Here is a 26,923-nt window from a genome sequence, read left to right as displayed (position 1 = left end):
GATCTCCTCACATAATGAGAATGTGGGGGAATTCACACACAGTTGGTTATAAATCTTTTATATCTCCCTGTCTGAAAGTCTGACTGGGGTAAATTTCTTTATTGTGTGATTGGTTTTCAAAAATTGTTTAATTCTGGAGGACCTGGGTGGCTCAGTCGTTAAGCGTCTGATATACTCTATCATATTTTGTCAAGGAAAAAGTATGCTGACACTGAAAAATGGTAAAGAGGGCCATATTCAGGTCTATTGCAATGGGGGGTGGTCAAGACTGTTGAATAGGAGAGAGAGCTTAAACTCAACTCCAAATATAACAAAGACAAGCGGGGACTTAAAGCCAATGAGCAGAATGACAGAAGTCAGTGGATGGAAAATTACTAAGAGAAACTTTATTACATTTCAACTATAATGTGCTTCTTGCTAAACGAGCCTGACAGAATTCTTGCTAAAAGCAGGCCATGGACAAGGGCATTAAGGGAGGATAATAAAGGACTTGATCAGATTTCAGAGATACTCGGATATCAGTGGAACAATTCCCACTGAATCGACTTAGCATGATTCTTTAGTAAAGGAAGAAGCCGACTAGGAGAGGGCCTGAGGACAAAGCCAAGTCCTTAGAGAAGGGCTTATGGAAGCGTGACAAAAGTTTTGTCAAGGAGGGCATTGTTGCCACGGTCCTTGGTTCTCATTGTGACCAAAAGCTTTCTGAAACGATTCCTTTCCTTTTCCATCCACTAAAGGACATATTTCATCTTGTCACGAGGCAGATTTCTCTGATTTTTTCCTCTACATTTTGCTCACAAAAATGCTCTTCCAATAGAGTTATTTCTGTTCATTGAAATTTGTAGAATATTTTATTTGAACTTGAACGGAATTTGGGGGACATACAATGCCTTGAGAGACATTTCCACTACTTTATGTGCTGTTGATGCCATATTCTTCTCTCCTCTTCCTTCCCCCTGCTGTTTGGTTAACTGCCAAAGTTTATTTCCTCTGCACAATATTTGAGGCCTTTCATGATGTGAAAGGCCTACTTTTTAAAAAAGATCGACACTCTGAAAATTACTATTTTTGATTTATCAACATGAAATATGGCTACTGGTTTTTAGCCTGAAGTTTTCACATGTTGCCTGTGCCAGAGTCACATCCTTCTTCAACCAGTGACCCAACACTCTTTGTTGGGTTTTATTAACATGCCAGTCTTGTGCCAGTGAACATTGCTGCCTTGCTATTGATAGGGTATCTACAAAACATATAATGTAGAGGAATTTACTTTATGTATTATTGTAGATAGACGTTATCAATATTTTCTTGCCTCGCTCCACAAATACATTTTTTTTAATGTGGCTTTCAGTATAGCATGCATTGCCTGTAAGCATGTTTGCATTCAACATCAGTGATTCCAAATTAAATTCCTACTGAGATCATCAGGCAAACAATTAGCAGCAATTGCTTGCTTTTGTAGAAAAATCAAATCTTGCCCTATGTTTATGGTTAAATTATAATACTATAACACATATTCATGCAGATGCTACATCATGGACAGAGTACACTGTGAGTCAGCTATTAATAGTTCCATTAGAATGTATGATTTTCATATTGGGCTGTATTTATATGCAAATAAATTATCCATAAACCTTTCCTTAGAATATTAGAATATTAAAGAGATTATGTTTCATATTTATTAAGAGTAATAAAATGTTTTATAGATAGAGCTAGAGATGTAGATATAGATATAACCTTAGCTTTTGACTCTGAATATCAGGAAGTTTGGTTTCTCTTACAGTTACACCCCTAATTAGTTACACGTCTTTAGAGTTTTCACTTAATCTTCCCAGGCTTTGGGAAAAATTTTTTTTTTCTTTTATCCTTGAAAATACCTTCTGTTAAATTTAACCAAACTGTTGAATTGAAAATTCATTGACTTCTCAATTTCAAGTAAATTCAATGTACAGTTTTTAAGAACCACATAAACATCACACACAATGTAAGCTATCAGGTATATAATTGTGACCAAGACATATCTTAACCCATAAGAGTCAGATCATTTGGTGGATCCTTCCACTGCCTATTACCATGCTGAGGGAAAACACAGAATCTGTGGGAACACAAAGTACAGAAGCTCAGTCACAGCTGAAGGTCATGGAAAAGCTGTGTTTAGGAAGTGTGGAGCCTAGTTTTGAAGGCAGCCAGAGGAGAAGGACAGGCACATTGCAAGTGGAGGGAAAACCATAGGCAGACATGTCTGTGTAATATTTAGCACACCTGAGTGCCAACATGTGTTATTACTTACTCAGACAATTCTCTTTTATGGGACGTTAAGCTTTTTTGAGTTTTTGTTAACATAGCGATGCATTAAAAGCCTTTTATATAAACTTCTAATATTTCTACTTATTTTCTCTGGAGAGAGATCTATGACTGGATTGTAGAAGCAAAATTATAAAGCTCTTTAAGTTTCTTTTTCTTTCTGAGGAATTGTTCAAATTCTATTCCCTTCAATAATGTATGATAGGATCCACATCACCAAAATGTTTCTAGCACTGAATGATATAACTTTGTTGTTGGGTTGAATGGATCTATAATGAATGATCTTTGGTTAAAATCATCATGAATTCATATCCTAGACCTACGATGTAGTGCTGGAGTAAACTTGACAGCTCTTACTCCAGATCCTTCATGCTTACAACAGGGTAATACCTTCCTCACAAGGTTATTGGAAAGATAGAACTCAATGTATAATCTCACTGTCTTAGATAGAAAACAGTCAATTAATATTTCATACATCTGTGTGAGATTGACATTATAAACATACACTAAAACAAATAAAAGAATTTTTCAATTACTTGTGCATTTGTACTACAGATTAAAATTCTTATGTATCTTCTATAAAATCATATACAACAAAATTGGTGTAGCTCATTTTTAAGTACTTGGGGTGAGTAAAACAAAACATTTAAGTTAGATTACTGAAGTTGATATTCTATGAGGTGATATTAAGTTTTAAGTAGTTAATATTAGTGACAATAATAATAAATATCAGCAACATTTTAGCTACCACTTTATGTAAAAATTTTAAAGATGAATTCTTTCAAATACTTATGCTGTTAACTACTGAGACTCAAAGAGGCTATGGTTGATTGGCATTTGTGCTACGTCATCGTTCTAGAATAGAGCAAGACTAAAAATCATGTTTGTGGGTCTTCACAATTAGATAATTTCAATAAGGTAATATACTAATATTGTCTATTTTCTCTGAACTGTTTTTATAGAGGTCAGAGGTAGGCTATGGAGAATTGGCCAAGCTTCATAGGAGCTGATTAATCTTCAAGTCAACTTTGCGGATTAAATTAAATAATCTCTGGTTTAATTGAAACTGGAAATGATATTTCAGGAAACACTTGTTTCTTAATTGTGATATTGACATTTCAACTTAGATTTTATATCTGTTTAAAAATATCTCATAGAAGAAATTATATGAGTAAGACAAGATTTTATTTTTTTTGAGTAAGACAAGATTTAAATATGACCCAAGACCACCGATTTTGTTATGCTAAACTCACACCTTATTATTAGAGGTTTGTTCCAGAAAGAGATTTCACATATGTAGATACCTATTAATTAACTGAGTAGATAATTTTTGTCAGGTTATCAAAAGCAGAATTAACTCTGAGCATTAATTTTTCATACTTTAATAATTGGCCAACTTTTAATATTTGTATATTAATTAAAAATTATTTGATTAAACAGTCAAATAACATATTTTTATGAGTTCTCATGTCACATATTAAATACATGACAGAATTTCTGTGGCTTCTTTTTGCATTCAAGCAGTAATTATTGTTGTACATACTAATCAAGTGATTATTTATCTTAAAGAAGAGGTCTATAAATGTTATATTGTTTTGCTTTACAGATGCTCCCAAGTTTATATCAAACCAAACAATTTATTACTCTTGGGAAGGAAACCCGATCAATATAAGCTGTGATGTGAAATCTAATCCACCAGCATCAGTCCATTGGAGAAAAGAGAAATTAGTCCTTCCAGCTAAAAACATCACTAATTTAAAGACATATAGTGCAGGGAGAAAGATGATATTAGAGGTAAGTGTTCATGTACATATGAATAAGTTGTATTATTTTAGCAGTCACCTATTTTAGAATGCATATAAAATGTTAATATAAATACAATTATATAATATACATTTATATTACATAATATATATATATACACATACAAATTTTATTGTGTCTCTTTCATGTGTATTTACTTAAAAAGGAAATTTTGTGCATTTAGATCATGGACCATTAATGATTAATAATATCTCACTCGTATAAAAAAAAGTCTATGGTAAAAGCCATTATTTTTCTTTTTTTTCTTTTGGAAAAAAGTCAGTTATATCAGGAAAAAATAGGGTGAGGGAATTAGTAATTCATCAGTTATTAAGGACCAGAAGTGTTGCTGATACTAGTTATTGATTTTGAGATTATGCCCTCCATCTAAGATGCATACATAACTTTTTGGTGGGTGCATATTTACAAGTTTCTAAATAAACCAGATTTACTTGTTCAATGCCTCACTTCATTTTATATTTTAAATTAAGATTATAGATAATTGTCTTTATATTGCCAAGTACCTGGCCTTTTAATTCTGTTTGAATACAATACCTTTTATTTATTAATTATAGATTATGTGTGTGTGTATGTGTATCGATTCCCAAAGTTTTTGTGTCTATGATCACAATCATGAACCTTCCAATTCCTCATGTTTTCAGTACAATTGGGAAGCTCTCTCAAATAACCTTATTTAGCCAAAAAGATGCTATGTTTTTCACTGTAATTCAATTTACATTCATTTTAAAAATTCATGTTTTAAAATAACATTTGACACTCAATGTGTTAACTTAAAGGTGTTCTCATTGGTGCCATATTTACTTTTCTACCTGGTAATTGGAATTCATGAAAAATTTGGTTGACAGAAGGATTTAGCCATCACTTCCCCAAGTATTTGGATAGCTGACTCTTTGCTCATTAAATGATTATCTTTATCTGTATCTTTCTTTTTGATTTTGTATTTTATTTTATTTATTTATTAATATAGCCAAAAAGATAAGAGGGTAGGACTCTAAAAGGAACTATTGTTTTATATCGGTTTTCTAGGCCTAGGGCAAAAAGGCTTTGACTATCACTTACATGCCCAACAAATACATATACTGTAAAATATTAATAAGGCAAATATCTGTGCACACCACCCATTCCAAAGGATTTAAACACCTCGGGATGGGTGGTGTCTAAATTTGTTTGAATTTAAGTTGGTTACTTTGTAACTTTATTAGAAGAACTATTGGGAATTGACACAGAGGTCAATTTCACAAAGAAACTTGGTTAGATTTAACATAAAATTTACGTTTTTAACTAGTTAAAAAGTGAGGTGAGGTTTAACTTCAGTTTGGGGTACTTTGTTCAGGCTGCCATAATGAAGACCACAGACCAGGTAGCTTAAATAAAGTAACCTCCTTCCCCCCACATATTTCTGTAGGCTCTAAGTCCAGGATCAAGGTGCCAGAGGGCTGGGTTTTGGTGAAATTTCTGTCCTTGGGTTGCAGGTGTGCCCTCTAACCATGCAAAGAACAAGAGAACTGTGGTGTCTTGTCTTCCTCTAAGGACATTAGGGCCCATGTTTATGACCTCATTCAATCTCAGCTACTTCCTTAAAGACCCTATCTTCAAATAACATTAGAAGTTAGGGTTTCAACATATTTATTTTGTGCTGGTGACACAATTTATTCCATAACAGGTAGATTTAAGTTCATTCATGTTTAAATGACTAATGTGTAATTTCCGCTTTGTTCATTTTACCACTTTTCAGTTTCTGGGATAGCTCTAATTCCCCGTAGTCAGTATTAAGCAATGACATTTAAATATTTTAAACATTTTATATTTAAATACTTTATTCATATAAATCTCTCACGTTATTTAATCTTCTGCTTAAATGGCATTCTTCTCCACCCCAAAGTAAAAACTAAGTGGTTTTTGTTTTTACAGACCACATGATTTATTGGTTAAAAAGCATTGACCTTGGGATGCCTAGGTGGCTCAGTTGGTTGGGCAGCTGCCTTTGGCTAGGGTCATGAACCCAGGACCCTGGGATTGAGTCCCACATCTGGTTCCTTGCTCAGCGGGAAGCCTGCTTCTCCCTCTGCTTGCTACTCCCCCGCCTATGCTCTCTTTCTCTTTGACAAATAAATAAAATCTTAAAAAAAAAAAGCATTTACTTTGAACATACACTTTTTATGTATATACTATTTTTTAAAATTAAATTAAAGCCCTGAATAAATAATTAATGGGTAGCTAATACAACTTAAAATAAAACAAAATGACAATAACTACCAAAACAAAGCAATGATAAGTATTACAGATTTTAAATTAATAGCATTCATATTTGCTTAGGATAGTACATTATTATTTTTTTGCATAGGAATTATTATAATAGTCACATAATTGCTAATTCTTAAGAACGTATAATACAATATATAAAAATACAGTGTGCAGTTGTTAACAAATTGGTCAATAAAGGATTTCTTAAATTGGTTTTTAAAGTTTTTCCTTTTTCATTGAGCAAATATGTAATTCAGTCTTTTAAATTTATGAATTTTAAAACATAACAGAATATTCCATAAATCCTTTGGATTGGTGCTAATAAAATAATCTGTAAAAATCATCCTTTTTTTTTTCTTCTGAGCACTTCCTAAGGTAATAAGGTAATAAGCCAACATTTTAATATATGGGCAACCATTGATGTAGGAACTTTCTAATAGGTTGATTAGAATAATATTGCACTTTTGATCATCTGTGGTGTTGTTCTTTATCTTAAGTAAAAGGCTAACTATTAAACATATGATTTTCTCACTATGGAACACATAGAAATAGGAAATGAAGTTTATGAAAGTTTAGGAAAACAACTAAAGAACTCCTTTATTAGCATTGCACTCCTAGCTCATATTTTGATGTTCAAAATTATATTTGTTGATCAATATATTATGTACTATTAAAGCCCACCATCTTAACTAATCTTAAATTATTTTACCTGCATATTAAAATGTGAAAAAAGTGGAGTCATATGTAGGTGTTCCTAGCACTTCCTGGATAAATATCAGCAATAATTGGTATATTTTAAATGTGTGAATATTTTTAAACTGCTTTATAACATACCTTTGCTGTACAATTTTTTTTATATAAAATTACCTATCATTTTATTGAACTGGGATGGGTCATAAAGGCACTATTGAATGCTGCATTCACATTGCTTTCCTAGGACACATCAGCTATGCAGCAGGGAACATGATTTGCCAGGTTATATCTAAGTCTGTGGGCTTTTTTTTTTTTTTAATAATCTGTACTACTAGAGGTGTTTTCTGAATTTGTTAATCATACAACATAATAAAGAAATGATTTCAGATAAAACTGTAAAACTTTTATCTTTGATAGGTCAACTTCTAGGAACAGAAAACAAACCAACAAATGAAAAAACCCTGAATTGAGCCTTTTAAAAGTTGTTCCAATGAAACTAGCTATTTAAAATACTTGCTTAATATTGAGGGGCTGCACAATAGTCCTGATTCTTTGTCATGGCCATCCTGTCTGTATTTTATCAATTCAGTGCACATTGTTCCCTATGGACTGTACAAATAACTCTCCTATGCCTGCAAAATGTAGAAATGTTGGGGGCAGTTTCCTTTCTCACTAGTAAAATTATGGCCAAGTCAAGTTAGCTTGGTTTATTAAAAGCTGAATGTAAGAAAAATGAATGTTTTAATCACTCAGGAGTACTTACAAAAAAATGGTTAAAGTCTCTACTTCTTAAACTTACGATCTATTCCTAGATAGACAGCTAACCAGGGAATGAATGGCACAGCTTTTTTGTGCGTTTTCAGAATTATCATCTTCAATGGACCTCAAAATTGCACTTTTAGTTAAGAGCCTCCCATTACCACAAAATCATTTTCCCCCCTTTTGGGATAGAGTTGAAATTAACAGCAACTCTTGTAAGCATATTCTCTCTTAATAATAGTTACTGGGATTGAAAATTATATCTATTACTATCATCAAATCTCTTTTCTGAATTGATACTTCAGAATTTCGGTACATTAGAATTACAGGGTTGGCCCCAATGTTCAGCAATAAATTCCTGGAAGGTTAACTTAATTACGGATTTCAAATGTGTAAGGACTGAGGTCAGCTGTTTTCCACCTAAACTGAAAGAGAATGATAGGAATTGAACAGAAATGGAGGCAAGATACTATTATTAGCCATCAAGATAATGTGCCTGTCTACAGGGATTGCTACCCAAGGGCAACATTTTCTAGCAAAATACATACCTGGAAAGATTCTTTTTCTTCCTTCCTTCCTTCCTTCCATCCTTCCTTCCTTCCTTCCTTCCTTCCTTCCTTCCTTCCCTTTTCTTTCTTTCTTTCTTTCTTTCTTTCTTAGGATAAGTAAGTCCTCATCCTTCATTAATATTTTATATTCAATAAAATCATGAGAGGGGGAAATGAAACCTGATATATTTCCAGCCTTTCATGAACTTTAAATCTGCTTGACTTTAGTCTAAAAGAGAAAACAGAGGGTTAATTAACCATGCTTTTGGTACAGTGTTCTGTTTTCAAGCTCATGTCTGCAGCAATTGCAGAATATATATTTTTCAAACTGTGAGCCACTTTCTGAGCTTTCCATACAAAAATATCTAATGACTTTTTCTATTCAATAGATATAATAAAATGATGGCATTTGTCTACCAAATAAATTAATAGTTAAACTATATTTTACCTAGTCCTGTGAAAATATAGGTCCAAGCATTACATCTTAAAAGGCTGTGATGCTTACTTGACAGAGAGAAAGAATTATGACAAGGATTTGTGAATAATTGAACAAGTGTGAAAATGGTGGGCATACTAGAATCTATTTTAAAACTGCCATGATTTTGTTTTAAAATTGTTAAACTTCTATTATTATGATTATTTTAGATAGCACCTACATCTGACAATGACTTTGGACGATATAATTGCACAGCCACTAACCGTATAGGAACAAGATTTCAAGAATATATTCTTGCTTTGGCTGGTAAGTATAGCACAATAATTTCTGAGATCTCATAAAATATTTCTATAAGCAAATAGCTTCATTTTTATAAGTCATGATATAGGTTATTATTAGGAAGAATGAACCAGTGCTTAAAAATTTAGAACAATTGTGTCTGACAGATAGTGAGCAATTAGAACATATTTACTAATCAAGATTGATTTTAAACCATGATTCTGATCACCCAACTTTATAAGTGAGCCATCTACAAAAGAAGTAAAAAAGGTATGTCTTAAGAAAGCAAATTATAGGGGCGCCTGGGTGGCTCAGTGGGTTAGGCCGCTGTCTTCGGCTCGGGTCATGATCTCGGGGTCCTGAGATCGAGTCCTGCATCGGGCTCTCTGCTCAGCAGGGAGCCTGCTTCCCTTCCTCTCTCTCTGCCTGCCTCTCTGCCTGCTTGTGATCTCTGTCTGTCAAATAAATAAATAAAATCTTAAAAAAAAAAATAAAAAAAATAAAAAAAAAGAAAGCAAATTATATTTTATGTTGAGTAAGAATCCTATCAAAAAATTTAAAAAGACATCTTGAAAGAAAATAAACTAAAATTCACCTATTTTAAAATCCTAAGCTTGAAAGTACAAAGAATAGCTTATTTTTAAGGCAAATAGAAAATTTAGAGTTATATAACTTTCAATGAAAAGTGTTTCATTTTATATATGAAAACATTCTAGTTCTTCCCCAAAAGCTTAAAGATAACAAAATAATAACATGCAGATACAATGCATTTTAACTAGAAATTGTTATGTTTTTAGTTATATAAGTAAGTTATATATAACACACATATTTATTTCTAGAATTTGCATTATGTTTTACGAGACCGATTGGAAGTCTGAAAGTATACATTGGAGTATATTTCGCATAGCTCAGAAGATACAAAACATGATTTTTGCCTTTTAGAACTACATAGAGAAATATCAGAAAATTATTGTAATTTTTTTGGATTGTTATGTTTTAATAGAATAAGTAGTTTCCACAAAAATATTTTAAAATGTTTTCTAAGTAGAGTTCTAGTATATAACTATAATTTTATATTAAGAAATATATTTACTTCTGTTGATATGTAAAGTCATGCCATTAGTTAGAAAGACCAAAAGGGAAATTTAAAAGTTTACAAAGCTAATAATACTCAAATTATTATGTAACTGAAATCTCTTTCTCTCCAATTCAAGTTTTGCTACACTAGAGAAGGGAGAGAAGGCGTTGTGCAAAAGAGCTTAAGGGAAGAAAGGAGGAAGGAAAATATTGAGATAAGAGGGAATTTAGGGAGAAAAGGAGGGAGGAAGGAATTAAGGAAGAAAGGAAATAACAACTATATATCATTTACCATGGAGTCTTCAGAAAATTAATCTCAGAGGTGCCTGGGTGGCTCAATCTGTTAAGCCACTGCCTTTGGCTCGGGTCATGATCCCTGGGTCCTGGGATGAGCCCTGCATCTGGCTTTCTCCTCATTGGGGATCCTGCTTCTCCCTCTCCTCCCCAGTAGTGCTCTCTCTAGCTATCTCTGTCTCTCTCTCTCTCAAATAAATAAATAAAATTTAAGAAAAAAAGAAAAGAAAATTAATCTCAATGAAAATCATAGGACGTAGACTATCCACATTTAGGGATATGAATAAACCATTACACAAGCAATTAAATTCTAGGAAAATGAAATGTGCTAAGTCATATAAAAATTCACTGATAATAAATTGAAGTGAGCATGATTTTTACTGATCAAAAGCATTCACTATTTACATTAATTCCAAGCCTCAGGAAATTAGGCATATTTTCTTCTAATTAGTATGAACTTTTTTCTAGATAATAACCAAATATGTGATCATTATATGTATATACAGTTATATTAATACTGATATACAATTTTACATTGCTTTCTTACAAATGATGTAGGTTTGTATAGGTAAACTTGCTAATGACTAGATTTTTAAAATTTTTAAGTACTTATAATTCTGGAAAAAATACAAAAAATAGAACATTATATTCATGAGATTTTGATATCTTATTAAATTCTCAGGAAATATTTATTGTCTGTATACCTTCATATCTAACAGTTTTGGTTTTTTTTTAAAGATTTCATTTATTTATTAGAGAGAAAGAGAGCACACAAGCAAGGGGGAAGGGCAGAGGGAGAAGCAGGCTCCCCGATGCGGGGCTGGATTCCAGAATCCTGAGATCATGACCCAAGTCTGAGGGCAGACACCCAGTGGACTGAACGTGAACCACCCATGTGCCCACATATCTGACATTTCTTACTGTGACATTTTCACTGAAAAAATATATTTGATACCTATCCTCCTAATGAAGATACTAACTTAATGAGTTTCCCTCAGCTTAACCATAAAAAAGAAAGAAAGAAAGAAAGAAAGAAAGAAAGAAAGAAAGAAAGAAAGAAAATGTTCCCTCAAGCTAAGAGCTAAAATGTTATTGGAAATATTTCTTGAATACTGCAACTTTCCTAGTGTTTCAAAATTTTGTGACAAATACATACCTAAAATTTGTTTCAGAAAGAGATAGATTCGACTGAAATTGTAACAGAGATATAAAAATAAATTAGGCCCTGAGCCTTAGATGGGAAACATATATTTAAACATCAGCAGTAATAAACATTATTCCTTTGATGGGACCTCTTTATCTAATGCTTACAAAATTTAGTCTTTCCTGAAGAATTTGAACAATGAAAGTGCAATGTGATTTTAAATTAAATGTAAGAGAAATGTTATGTAGAAATTTAAATATTTCAAAATAGATGTCAGTATCATAGCTCAGTATCTCATTGGCCTATCTGACCCTAGTAAAAGGCCCAGATCATTTGGCATGTGTTATTTTATGTTGTAACAGATTACTTTGATTTAAAAGGGCAATGAATTAAAACAGCAGCAACTGCACATGAAATTATGTGTTATATATTCTGAGAAAACTATAGGAAGAAAACACTTTTTAACTTCCTTTGTTTCAAAATCTTTTTTTTTTCTTTTTTCTTTTCCTTCCTTTTTTACCTCCTTTATAATTAAGTCTTACATCTGAGCACAATCGACATCTGTATGCAAGTGGGGGCGCAGCCTATCATAGGGCATCAGACCCTTAGCAGAGTTAATAGACTAAAAGGGGGTTCAGTGGTCTAGTGTGGGGTGTTGGAGTCTGGGCAGGTAAGAAGCATTTGCATGTGGCAAGATAGAAACAGCAACCCAGAGAGGAATGTTGGACCCAATCAGTGTAAGGGGTGGTCCAAGTAAAGTGGTACGGTAAATGATGGATGACTAATGTCTGCAAGCACATAGGTGACATCAGCAATTATATAAAAATAACAAAAACTAGAATGACTCTGGGATAATGGTTGGGTATTGGAGTTATTGGTGTGAAGTCTGGTTTTAATGTATGTAGGTAGATACAGAAAGGGGAAAAGAAGTAAAGGTGTATGTGTGTGTGTGTGTGTGTGTGTGTGTGTGTTCAGTCATTTCCACAAGGTATTTCTTTTTGTCAGGAATCTTACTTAGAAAGCAATTTCTGTATATGTAAATGATGAATCACTAAATTCTACACCTGAAACCAATTTTACCAATTCTACACCTGAAACCAATTTTACTGTATGTGGTAGCTAACTAAAATTTAAATAAAAACTTGAAATTTAAAAAAAAAAAAAGAAAGAAAAGAAAACAATTTCTCAGCCAGCTGTATCCACAGAGAGGACTTGAGATCTCCAGCACCTCAGCAGCAAAGACCAAACATGGCTGGCAGACACATTTTGGTTTCTAAATACTAAAAGTAACTAAGGCTTCTTATAAAAATGGCTGATTCTAGGAGTGGGACAAGGAAAGTACAAGATAAGTCTGGAACAATGTGTTTTGCTAGAATGAAAAGAAATTTTAAAAAAGCATCCATCAACCATTTTTAACAAATACCATAATACAAATGAATTCACCTGAGGGGCATCAATGGTTGCTAATGCAGGTATATGTTGAGAAAAAATTTAGCAAGTTAGATGACAAAAAAAAAAATAAATCAAAATACTTTTGAAGTGTCTACCCCCAAATTATTTTTTAATTACAAAGGGAAAATAGCAACATTATAGTTGTAAGCCTACTAGATCCCACTTTAATTAAGTGACCAAAATTAACATCACCAGTAATGAGAAAATTAAACTTGAATGCTACCAGAAATAGGCAACGAGAAAAACACAGAATAACAATTATAATTTTCCTGCCAAAAATGCATAATCAGAATCTAGTATGAGGAAAGGGAAGGCAAATCTGAATTGACGTGCCTCCAAAGTGTCAAAGCCATGCAAAGGAATGATTAAGGCAACTTTCTATATTAAAGGACAATAAAGATAAATAACAAATAAGTGCCATGCCTGCATCTTTTGTTATAAAGGACATTACTGGGATGATAGGTGAAATTTGATTGTAGTCTTTGGATTAGATGGTAATTTAATTGTTTTCTAGAGTTTATGTAAGAGTGAGATTTGTTATGGTAAATACACACTTAAATTGGCACCATGTCAACTTACTCTAAATGGCCCACATTAAAAAGATAAGATCTGTGCAGTAGTCTTACAAATTTTCTAAAAATATGAAATTATGTTTTTAAAAATAAGTAGGGGCATCTGGGTGGCTCTGTTGGTTAATTGTCCAACTTTTGAAATCATCTCAGGTCTTGATCTTGGGGTTGTAAGTTCAAGCTTTGCGTTAGACTCCACACTGGGCGTGGAGCCTACTTAAAAAAAAAAAAAAAAAAAGGGAAACTAAGGCCAACAAACAAATACCTAAATATAGCAATTTCAGAAAAGCAACATAACTTGTGAATATAGCTAGCATTCTTGATTAAAAGAAAATCTTTTTTGTGTGTGCATACATCGTTTCTATATGTGATCTTATAAATGGTTTTAAAATAGTTAAAAGAATTTTTGCATACTAAATAATCATTGATTCACAGAAAACTGGTGTTTTTGAATATAGAGGTCTAATTTTTACTCTAAAATATAGTAATTTTTTAAGTATTTTTTTTTTAAGATTTTATTTATTTGTCAGAGAGAGAGGGAAAGAGAGCGAGCACAGGCAGACAGAATGGCAGGCAGAGGCAGAGAGAGAAGCAGGCTCCCCGCCGAGCAAGGAGCCCGATGTGGGACTCGATCCCAGGACGCTGGGATCATGACCTGAGCGGAAGGCAGCCGCTTAACCAACTGAGCCACCCAGGCGTCCCTAAAATATAATAATTTATTTAGACATCTTTTTAAATGTTTTAGTAAGTATGATAATAGTACTTTTTTTTTTAAAATTTTATTTACTTCTTTGACACAGAGAGACACAGTGAGAGAGGGAACACAAGCAGGGGTAGTGGGAGAGGGAGAAGCAGGCTTCCCACCAAGCAGGGAGCCCGATTGCCTCAATGTGGTTCTTGATCCCAGAGCCCCAGGATCATGACCTGAGCCAAAGGCAGATGCTTAATGACTGAGCCACCCAGGTGCCCAATAGTACTATTCTTAACAATGGTGGTCTACTCTTCATTTGGCAGGATATGGAAGTGTATGGTACAGCAATGTATGGAAATTGGCATATAGATACCACTTATATTTGTAAGCTGGATATTTCATCTCTATGCTTCCCACTTCATTTGCTTTTATCTCTGCTGGGAAAAAAAGCTTGATAAAGTTCTAGCAAGAAGACACATTGGAGTGGTTAGCTAACTTGAATCCTGAGTAGTCATAGACATAATTCTCAAAGTAGCTCAAAGACATACATGAGAAATTATTTATACTTATTTTACAGAAAAACGACACATTCAGAAAATAGCAAAAATATGTAAAAGCTCAATTTGTTATTGTATCTATTATGATGATGATTTAAATAGTAAGTAGGATAAAATATTGGCTAGGTCAAAGGTCTCTTATGAGTAAAGGGTCAATAAGGCAGAGTCTTTTTTTCCTCTGGTGCTACTTCCTACATGATCTGAATTGGCCAAGTCCTAACTTTAACTCCATTTTTTTTTTACATTCTCACAATTAGTATCAAGAAACTTATGTCCATTTTTCAAATGATTTTTTAAAATAAATTATATTTAACTGTGCTTGAATTAAATCAGAAAAACCATGAACAGGGTCTTCCTCTTAGGCCCTGGCTTCATATTCAGGAGCAAGGATTGGTTCAGTCCTCTTTGGTTTAATTCTATCTTTAGAAAACCACAATATATGGGAAATATCAGATATTTCCCATATGTGTTTGATAACCAATTTTTCTATATTATTTTTTTATTAAAATACCACATATAAATACAATTAGATGAAGAGAAGGACAGAGAGGTTTTTTAAAAAAGACTTCTTCAATAGTTTTTTTTTTTTTTCAAGTGCACTTCTTAGGGTGATAATCTTTTTTTTTCTAGCTAGAAACATATTTTCTTTTTTGATTTAAATACTCATCTTAGAGAAAATTAAAAATATAGAACACATAAAGGAGAATCAAGTTGTAACAATATAGTTACCAATTATCATTCCTTCCTTACATTTTTCTACTTCTAATAGTCATGATCTGACAAGGTAGTCTATACGTATTTATATGTGTATTTTTTGAAGTTTTTCTCAAAAGACTATTAATCTAACTGTTGCAGATTATCAAATGATTTCATTCATAATTTTAACTTTCTTACATCATTTCATCTCTGTTATATTTAACTCTTAACTGTAACCTTTTTCATATTAAATCTTAATATGATGAGCTCCCAATTGCCCTCATTAGTTGATAGGCTTTCCTGATAAAGTCACCTTTTCCTGGGCACTTTTAGGGGAGGTACTCTGCCGTAAGCTGTCAGGCAACACATCTCACATTGGGAATGGGTGCTTCTGTGCTGAAGGGGGTTTCAGTGCTCCACAGAAGCCACTCCAAGATCCAGCTGAGAAGAACTGTGTGAAGACCAAATGAGAAAATGAATTCAAAGCCCCAGCACAGGGCATGTACTCAATAAATACTAGTGGGCTACTATTATGGCCAAGTTCTAGTTCATATTGATCACTTTTCTTTGGGTAAAAGTCAGTTTGTTAAATGTCTCTTTAGATATAATGCATAGGTCTAGGGAAAAACAACAACAACAACAACACATAGATCTGGTAATTGTAGACCAATGCAGAGTAAAACTTGATTGTATGGTAATGACCTCCCTTATACTGGACACTGTATTTCTATTAAAGGTTACAAAATTTCAGGTCATTTTGCCATTTGTTTCCTTTAGTCCTGTATCTTTTTCACACAAACTGCTCTTAAGTGAGTTCTCCCATGCTGTGCTTCACAATTGATTTTTATTTTAACCTCAGTCAGGACCCTTTACTTACCTCTATTAAATCTCATCTTGTCCATCTGGACTCATCTTTTTAACCTACTGAGACCTTGTCAAATCCAATGTTTTAGCCCTCTTTCCAGGATTGATTTAATTCAAAAATACCATAAAGTATGGTCATCTGTATTTTCACCTAAGTCATGGGGAAATCTATCAAGTCATTTTTGGGAAGAATAACCTGTTTACAGGCTAACCTGGATCAATTGAACAAAATTCTGTATTTATGGAATTATAGACAATCTGCACATCCTTATAACTGAATCATATTTGATCCAGACCCTTGTTACATAAAACCTGAAAGCAGATTAAAGTTGGTTCATTTGGAAACAAACTTTCCTCAACTGAATATAAAGCCAGGTTTCTCTTACATGATCAGTTTTAGTAACTAGTCTGGAAAAGTCTATGTCTTGCTCTCTTTTTTCCAAAACTATGAGGCAAACTTTTGTGTGCCTTCAGAAACTATGTATAACATCAGCTTAATTTTGTAATTCCCTGGTTCCTCTGGAAGAAAAGGAAATTAGGATAGCTAGATATTGTTTTCTAGGAGCCCCTCCTTGCATCAATTTTTAATCATTTTTTAGTTCACTCACTCACCATGTGTATCATGAGTTTCTAGTAAGTACCAGGCACTGTTTTCGACTTTGGGAATCAGGAGATGAGTAATATATGGCCCCTGATCTTTACACTGAAGTTAGAGTACAAAAGAAGGGTAGAAATCTACATTTAGAGAAACATGGAAATTGAAAATTGGCCCATACCCTATACCATATTGAGATCAGTCTCTATAATGTTACCATCATAAAAGGATCTTTCTGCTTTGTAACTAAAAACTCCAAACTTCCCTTGCCATATACATGATAGAGACGGATGCAATGAAATGAAATGAAATGCTCGGGAATACAGAATGGAATTCCCTTCGGAATTCTTGGGGATGGTTTCAAACAGGTGTCAACTTCTGAGTTCAGTCTGAAAGACTGAGTAGAAACAGGTTCCTTGAAAAGAAAGGGTGAATTGGCAAGAATCAAGGGTACCATGTTGTGAAATAGCATGGACTGCACAATCACGGGAGACTGGAGGCCGTATTGTGTGAGGACATCAGTGGTGGTGATGAGAACAGGAAAATAATGAGGTGGTCAAATTATGCATGTCCTTAAAAACATTTAGCATGTTTGCATTCATCTACATGTTTCATTTCCATGTTTCTCTAAATAACCTAAAATTTATAAGTGTAAACTCAAACATCTTAACATCTTAAGGTAATGTCCACTGTTCCAGAAAGGGAGATAATAGAATGTATATATTCTTTATACACATATATGTATATATGTGTGTATGTATGTGTCTGTGTGTATAACAGGAAGACGGATTACTTTTCTTTTGATTTGGTGGGTGTCAGTGTAAAAAAAAAAAGTAAGCTTTTTATTTCTGTAGTGGAAAATAATTCTTATCTTAAAAAAAAAATCATCCTGACCTTATAAATTCTTCTGGCAACCACATCAATTCTTTGCCCTCTACTCTTCCTTAATAAAAAAAAAACTTCACAAAAGAATTGATTATATTTTCTGTACCTAATTACTTTTCTTTCATTCTGTCACAAACTCTTCCGGTTGGGTTTTTACCTTTACTGCTCTATAAAACCTATTATTAAGGTTCCGTTGAGCTTCTTCATGCTCAATCCAGTGGCTCATTCTCAGTCCTCATATTTCTTGATCTAGTGGCAGAATATTACCCAATTAATCACTTCTTTCTCCTTGAATCATCTCTTCAGCCTCCAACTTAGCTAGCATGTCAGCATGCTTTTCTTGTTTTCCTTCCCCATTGGGCTTTCCTTGATATCTTTTGCTAGTTGTTATAAATCTCTGACCTGTTAAAAACCACTGTCCCTCAATTTTTGGATCTTTTTGTTTTTATATAAACTCATATCCTTGATATGCTAAATTCTTATGGATTTAAATACCACCTGTATTCCACCTATAACTCCAATATATATCTTCATCTTGGATCTTTTTCCTGAATGTTACACTTTCATAACCAACTGCTTAATTCCCTTTCCCTTTAAATGTTCTATAGGCGGGGTGCCTGGGTGGCTCAGTTGGTTAAGCCACCGCCTTCTGCTTAGGTTGTGATCCTGGACTCCAGGATCTAGTCCCGCATCAGGATTCCAGCTCCCTGGGGAGTCTACTTCTCCCTCTGACCTTCTTCCCTTTCATGCTCGCTCGCTCTCTCTCTCTCTCTCAAATAAATAAATAAAATCTTTTAAAAAAATAAATGTTTTATAGACAATGCAAATGTCCAGATGTCCAGATATCCAAAACCAATCACCCCTACCTACCATCCCTTGGCATTCTTTCCATATCAATAAATGGCAATCGCCACTTTTCAGTTGTTCCTTTTCAGTCATCCTTGAATCTACTTATTTACTCAGGCCCAACCCCTTGATGTGTCGTGTTGATTCTACTAGCAAGGTATTTCCAAAGTCTTCTTGGTTTCGTGAAATCAAATTCTATATTTTAGTTGTTTTATTTCTTTGGTTTGTTGGTTTGCTTCGCTCTTAATATAGATTGTCACATAAATTCCTAAATTGGTCTTCCTGCTTTGGCAAGAAGTTTCCCCCTGGTGTATAGTTTAAATAAACAACAACAACAGGAGGAATTCTTTAAAAACAAAAACAAACAAATAAACTAGTTAAAAAACATGATTTTCTTCTACTCAACGCATTTTGGTGGCTTAACGTTTTATCCAAGTATAAAGCCATAGTGATTATGAAAGCCTATGAGGCTTCACAATGTTCCTTCCTACCCTGCCCTCCTTGACTTCTCTGTCCTCTGTCTCCTTTTCCCCCACCTTAGCTGTACTCCACTGCCCAGATCATCCCCCTTCTTTAAAAACCCAAGACATAGCTCATCTTTTTACTTACTATTTTCTGTACCTCGCATTTTCATGAGTTTTTTTTTTTTTTATTCCTTTAGGTCCTTGGTTAAATATTACCTTTTTTAGCAAAGATATTCTTGTTCACCCAATTTCTTTTTTTTTTCTTTTTAAAAATTTTTATTTAAATTCAATTAATTAACATATAGTGTATTATAAGTTTCAGAGGTAGAGTTTAGTGATTCATCAGTTGTCTATAACACCCAGTGCTCATTACATTAAATGCCCTCCTTAATGCCCATCACCCTGTTACCCCATCTCCCCACCCACCTCCCCTCCAGCAACCCTCAGTTTGTTTCCTAGGATTAAGAGTCTCTTACGGTTTGTCTCCATCTCTGATTTTGTCTTATTTTATTTTTAAAACTACAACACTTCAACTTTCATCCCTATCTCCCAACTATCTCCCATGCCTGCTAAATTTTTGACCACAGTATTTACAGTAAATAATTTATATATATATAATTACTTTTATCTAAATACAATGTAAAATTTACATATATAATTACTTTTATATAATTACAATGTAACCACCATAAGAGTAGGGATTGCTATCTCACTTTTGCCTCCAACATAAAACTGACTGACTTGTAGTAAGTTTAAATGAATTATTGAATGTATAAAGGATTTTGTATGTTTTATTTAATATGTTTGTTAGTCATAATGGAAATGCCCCATTAATAATGGGATATGGGAGTCCATGACTTGTGAGAAGGGTCAATACTTGAGTATTACAGAGGGAAATAATTTCCACTTATACCTCAGGCGTAAATGAGAACTTCAATGGAGAATATTAGAAGTAGAAATGATCTCATTAAGGAGAGATCCCTGGATTACCTCAGGTTAATCATTGGACTTAAAAATATAGGAACGAATAAAACGAGAAACAATTATTCAGAGAGTTAATATAACCACTGTACAAAGAAAATTTTAAAGATGTGTGATCAAGTGTTGTGAAAAGATCAGTAGAATGATGCTTTAGATTTGGCAATTGGAGAAAACCAGATAGGTAGTGAAATAAGAAATGTATAAGGTTTTAGATGTGTTGTGAATTTGCTATTATGCTTAGATGAAGTTTGTAACTGAAATAGGAACAATAGAGACAAAATCTTATTGGAAGGAAGATGGTCACTCAGAGCAGAAGCAGATGGAACCCATCTCAGCATAGTCCCCAGATGCATTCAATTGATATGACACTGCACATTATATGGCCTTGCTGAATCCAGAAGGTCAGTCCTTTATGAGACAATCCCTTAATATTTGAGTCTTTTATCAGATGGAGACTGACTAAGAAACCAAGCAGAAAAGAACTGAATATTGAGAGTTGAGTGGTTATAAAATCATTGAAAAGACAGAGGAAATGGAAGACAAGAGAGTCACCAGTCTTCTGGCTCCAGGGGTCAAATTAGCAAAGTGCAATTCAGAGGTCAAGTCTGCAACTGCTAACCAGAAGTCAGGAAACCCTACTGCCAAGCTACCCCTCTGTTGACCTGACAGCCATACCACACAGAAACCTGTGAATAGGCTGTGGAGTAGGGGGTCCAGCTTCTCCCTCCATTCACATCTGTAGGGCCTCTTGTCCAGATGAACCTCCTCAGAAAAGTGGGAGTGGTCTTCCCTCCCCACCAGTATTGTAAACCACTTACTTGATATCTCACCCTGAGTGCCTTCATAGCACTTAAAACCATACCAGCAAGTAAGTATGCAAAATGGAAGATTTTGTCTTCCATTTCTTCTGATAAAGGGGAGTAGCTTAGATGATAGAAATGGATGTGATGCATCAACAGAAAAAGTCTAAGACATGTCTGTTACCTAGATTTAAAGCACCATTCTGGCCCAATACTCACTTGAATACTTTCCCTTTAGGAAAGGTTGACAAATATCAAACTCTTCCAACTGATCTAAGTTTAGCCATACCCACATCCTCATCCATGGGGAAAGAGCTGAGTCAGTGACTCTGAATCATACCTTTGTCACCAGCTTCCCAGTGTTTGAGAAAAACAGATTCCCAGGAGTAAAGATGTTAGGGAGGAAATTAGGAACAGCCTGTTGAAATAGCAGGACAGGGAAGCAAAAAAAAAAAAAAAAGTTTATGGCCTGAGAAGAGAGTAGAACTAAAGAAAGTGTATCATGTGAGAGATCTTTATAGTTCATGGTAATAAGATACAAGAAAGACTAAAAATACAAAAGACTAAAAACACAAAAGGGAAGAGAAGAGCTCTCCGGTGATGCAGTGATCTAGAGAAGAGAGAAGTTAAAGAAATTACATTCAGAGATGTAGGGTTTGGCCTTCAAAACAAGAGGAAGGCAGCCTTCCATTTTAGGTTCATCCAGAAGTGATAGGGTACAATTTTTTTTTTAATTTTATTTTTTATAAACATATAATATATTTTTTTCCCCAGGGGTACAAGTCTGTGAATCGCCAGGTTTACACACTTCACAGCACTCACCATAGCACATACCCTCCCCAGTGTCCATAACCCCACCCCCCCTCCCAACCACCCTCCCCCCATCAACCCTCAGTTTGTTTTGTGAGATTAAGAGTCACTTATGGTTTATCTCCCTCCCAATCCCATCTTGCTTGGGGGGTTAAGGGGGTACGAGAAGGTAGATAGGGTACAATTTGAGCAAACTTGCTTGATGACTTCTATTTGTTGGTCTTCATATTGAGATCGATTTATATTTGCGAAGAATCGTGGATGCAGTTGAGGAAGAGTGTGCGAGCTAAAGCACATGTGCAGAGCTAATCGTTGTTGTTGCTGTTGTCTTCAACAGACTGTATTTCAGCTTAGGCTATAGCCAGAGGAGTTACTGCTCTGTAATTCCATGATTCATCTCACTTTAAAAATATTTCTAAAACATTTACTCATCCAAGATTTCCTATGCAGTCTCATATTCATGAGTTCCCTTCCGTTTCTTCCACATGTGTACCTTTGGATATACACTTTTAGAATTTTGCTTTATAGAGTGTATCTTTACTTTGGGATTCTTTTTTTTTTTTTTTTTTGTTAGAGGAATATGATACTTAATGTATTATTTTGAATCCGTTTTCAGACATCTCTATCTATATCTTATTGTTGTGTTTTTTTTTTTTAATAAAGCTCTTTGTACCATGTACTTCCACTTCACTTACTAGTTCCTCTTTTTTTTTTTTTAAGATTTTATTTATTTATTTATTTATTTATTTATTTAAAAAAGAGAGAGAGAGCATATGTGAGCAGGGCAGGGAGCAGAGGGAGAGGGAGAGTGGACTTCTCACTGAGTGTGAAGGCCAGGACCCAGAGATCATCACCTGAGTGAAACCAAAATACTCAACAGACTCAGCCATCCATGCGCCCCATAATTCCTCTTAATATTTTATTTTATCAGGATTAAATTCAGAGAAGCAAGTTTTCTCATTTTTTTTTTAACCTTTCACAAGATAACATAATCACCAAGTCAGACTTTCTGGAAGTTTTCACTTTTATACTTTGATCAAGCTGTGGCTTTAAGCATATGTATAAATATCAAAATCTTTATCAACATTATTTATACTCTGACAGCCTTTTTAAAGAAAAGAAAAGTGAAAATGGTATTTGTAAATTTCCAGTGATTTATATCTGCCAATTTATCTTCACGACTGCAACTTTAGTATTGTCATTATTACCCCTTTTTTTGATGAGGAAACGAATAACTAATGCATTTAATTTAATTGCATACAGCAATTCCTACAACAGTCTGCTAAAGATTGTTTTCATCCTGCTCCTAGATCATGGCCCCAGTTCTTTGGTATCATACACCATCCACATCTCTAAGCTGAACCTCAATGTTATTATATCTCTTACATTACATTTAATTAAAATATTACACTCAAGGTCAAATAAGTTACTTTATATTGTTGAATTTACTTTGTTCCTTGGCTTCAAAAAATTCTAAGCAGGTATTTGTGTTCTCTGAAGCCAAACTGATGGTATTTTGTGTCCAAAAGATGTTGGGTTATACATAAATTATTAAGACATTTGGATTTTTACTCCTAGAATATGATGTTCTTTCTTAAGGTTCTATGCAGGATGATGTATTGGATAAAAATAATTCTGTGTGTCTAACACTGAAAAGAAATAAAATAAATTGGAAAAAAAGCAATTCTGTAAGTCTGTAAATATGTCATAAATAAATAATGCCTCAGTTTAAAAAATAAAATATTGATATTGTGGATATGCAATAATGCAACAGAAGGGATATGGTTATCAGGAAGGGTAACAAAATGACAGTGACAATATTTGCTAAGTACATCTCAGGTCTGTCTTGTATACTGCATTACTTAATCCTTATAGCAAACTTAGCAGTGGGTATCATTCTAATTTTCACTTTAGAAAGAAAAATACTGATGAAAAAACAAAGGATTTGTCTAAGATTGCAGTTCAAAAAAGTAGCAAGGTCAGACTTTGGATGCATAGATTCTGATGATATATATCCAAGCTCTCCATCTAACTTTTTGCTGGATCTAGTAGAGGTGAAAAGAAAGAATAAAGAAACACATGTTTGTACAATTGTTTTATTCATTCTGCATTGGGTGGCATTCATTAATTATTGAGATGGAAGGTGCTAGGAAGTAGTTTAGAAAAAATATACTAACAGTGATGGAAGCTTTGTATATGGAATCCGATATCCACAAGACCCATTGTAAACATAGGTCCGTGTTTGATAGTCTTTGACAACATGATTCTCTGTTTGCATAGACCCAGTGAGGTCAGATAATTCAGGATATTGAAAGCCAGACTGAAAAGCCCAAGCCTGATGTTATAAAGAAGAGGAAGCTCTGAATACCATACCCAGGGAAGTGACGTGATTAGAGTGGTGCTTTAGAAAGATTGATTTTGCATTTACATGCCGTATGGATTGAAACTTGGTGGGATGTCCAATAGGAAAGGAAGCCAAGAGCCACTAATGGCATTGCAGGTAGAGGCAGATGAGATTTGGGCTTAGAAGTGGAAACAGGAAGGAAGAGTAGAACACAAGAATTATGATGTGGGAATGATGAAAATAACTTTGTGACTTATGATGTATAGAAGAGATAGACTTGAAGATGAACATGATTATAAAACAATTGAGAGTGGAGGGATGAATCAGAGATATTGGTTCTAGGCTTATTAGACCCTTTCCACTTGAATAGGTTTTGTACCTTTGTATACTATTTTTAATTACTGAAATTTTCAATTCATCATCTATTTCCTGGGGACTGAGTATAGTCCAGTCACTTTTCTCAATGTTGCATATATGTATGCATGCATATGTGTAAGTGTGGAATATGTTGGTAGTAAGTGGTTGGACATCTAAAATCAGGAGGTAAAAGAAATAAAAGTATTTAGGGATATATGAGAGCTGCAAGTCATAAGCATGGTTTTCCTTTTAGTCAGTAGCAGAAAGAAGAGACCAGCAAAACATAAATGCAAATGAAAAACCAGGGTAAGAGTCAGCCTGTTGGAAAATAGACTATCTGGCTAGAAAAACATACCCTCTGGCTCGAGTTTTGGTAATGGTTCCTTTGTGCTAAGAAAAAAAGCTGCTTATTTCTCTGTAGTTGTATCATGTCAAGGGCACAGGTTAGCTATTGATGCATACCTCTGTGATCAGAGTAAGAACCAAGGACCATGTCCAATCTGAATGTGTGGTCAAAGGTGGAGTCCAGGATGTATCACATCTCTCCCTTCCCCCCTCTTTGTATATGGAATCCGATATCCACAAGACTTTAGCACCTTTCCTTTTCAAATGTATCCTTAAACTGAAGATTATAATTGCTATGATGTCCAATTTAGACCTGGCTCATAGTAGAGCATAAATAGGCTTTAAGTGAAGAATTGGCAGTCCAGTTATAAGCAAACATGGAGTCGGTGTATGTTTTGTTTTGTTTCTGCAAACTTTAGGTCAAACCTACAGATTAAAAGAATGTACAGTCATAACCTGGGGATTAAAGAAACATGAAACTATGGTAATGTTTATATATGGCATCTTTCATAGATTTTTTAGGACATTTAAAACTTTTATTTCCAGGTAAGATTTTAATAGCGATATGATTTTGGGTTACATCAATATTCTTCACATTAATCTCCAAATCTTAAAGTTATTCCATAATGCACTTAATAGGATATCCAAATAATTTACAGTTACTAATTAAAGTTGAAATGTACACTGTTGCATTTCTCTACAATATTCATATCTAAAAGGCTATAAAACTGCCTTCCTGGTTCTTTCCCAGTACCATTTATAAGGCGTATTTTTATGTGATCTATAGTGCTCTCTTTCAAGTCTAGCAAATGAGGCACACTTGACTTTTGACAGCCATTAAAGATTTTATTATGAATGTTTGATTGTGTCAGAACAGGAATTTACATTTACTGTATTATTTTCAATCAAGTTTTTTCTTTTCTTTTTTTAAGATTTTATTTATTTATTTGAGAGAGACAGAGATAGTGACAGAGAGCATGAGTGGAGAGGAGAAGGAGACGCAGGCTCCCTGCTGAACAGGGAGTCCCATGCAGGACTCGATCCCAGAACTCTGGGATCACCACCTGCGCTGAAAGCAGGTGTTTCACTGACTGAGCCATCCGGGTGTCCTCAAGTTTTCTTTTGTTTTTGTTTTATAAAATTAATTTCAGAGATTGTGTGTGTGTGTGTGTGTGCGCGCATTTTTTTAAAGATTTTATTTATTTATTTGACAGAGAGAGAGAGATCACAAGTAGGTAGAGAGGCAGGCAGAGAGAGGAGGAAGCAGGCTCCCTGCTGAGCAGAGAGCCCGAAGTGGGGCTCGATCCCAGGATCCTGAGATCATGACCTGGGCGAAAGGCAGAGGCTTAACCCACTAAGCCACCCAGGCGCCCGTGTGTGTATTCATTTTAAAGATTTTTTAATTTATTTTAGAGTGAGAGAGCAAGAGGAGGGGCAAAGGGAGAGAGAGTCTTAAGTAGACTGCGCTGATTGCAGAGCCTGGCACAGAGCTCAATCTCAGGTCCCTGAGATCACCACCTGACCTGAAACCACGGGTCATACGCTTAACAGACTGCACTACCCAGGCACCCCTTACTTATATATTTTTATAATATAAGTATATATTTTAAGTATATCATATGTAAATTTCCAACTTTATGATTGTTTCAAATATGATATTGAAAAGAAAGAGAAGAGGGCCATCTGGCCGACTTAGTCACTAGAGTGAGTACGTGACTCTTCATCGTGTGTCATGAGCTCAAGACCAAGGATGGATGTAGAGATTACTTTAAAAAAAGGGGGGGAGGAGAAAAAGAAACTGGCAGATAGAGATCCCTTCAGTGTTTAACGTACCTCTAATTCTTTATGTTTCTGGAGTAGAAGTTTCATTAATTTCCTCGTGAGACTTTTTTCTCTCTTATTTTCTCCTCTTGCCTCTTTAGCACTTTTGATAATTATTTATAAAGTTTTGTATACTGGAAAAAACAAAGTTTCACTCAGGATACATTATTGAACTTGAAATAATGTAACGGATGGACACAAAAACATACAAGACAGACTTTCTAGCTGTTTTTAAAATGTAAGG

The 26,923-nt window shown here is 34.3% G+C and overlaps 1 protein-coding gene across 2 annotated transcripts in view; it reads left to right on the top strand.

The window, feature by feature from the left end:
• Positions 1-26,923, top strand: part of NCAM2 (neural cell adhesion molecule 2) — a 514,069-nt gene that overhangs the window by 398,749 nt on the left and 88,397 nt on the right. For both annotated transcript variants that reach the window (XM_032877992.1, XM_032877993.1), the window contains exons 10-11: positions 3,911-4,098; positions 9,018-9,114. In XM_032877992.1, coding sequence (XP_032733883.1) covers positions 3,911-4,098; positions 9,018-9,114 — 285 coding nt within the window. The remainder of the gene's footprint in view (positions 1-3,910; positions 4,099-9,017; positions 9,115-26,923) is intronic.

The sequence above is a fragment of the Lontra canadensis genome, unplaced genomic scaffold, assembly GCF_010015895.1.
Source record: "Lontra canadensis isolate GAN:19392208 unplaced genomic scaffold, GSC_riverotter_1.0 scaffold62, whole genome shotgun sequence".
In the NCBI taxonomy this organism is placed as follows: Eukaryota; Metazoa; Chordata; class Mammalia; order Carnivora; family Mustelidae; genus Lontra; species Lontra canadensis.
This window is presented reverse-complemented; position numbering and strand designations above follow the sequence as displayed.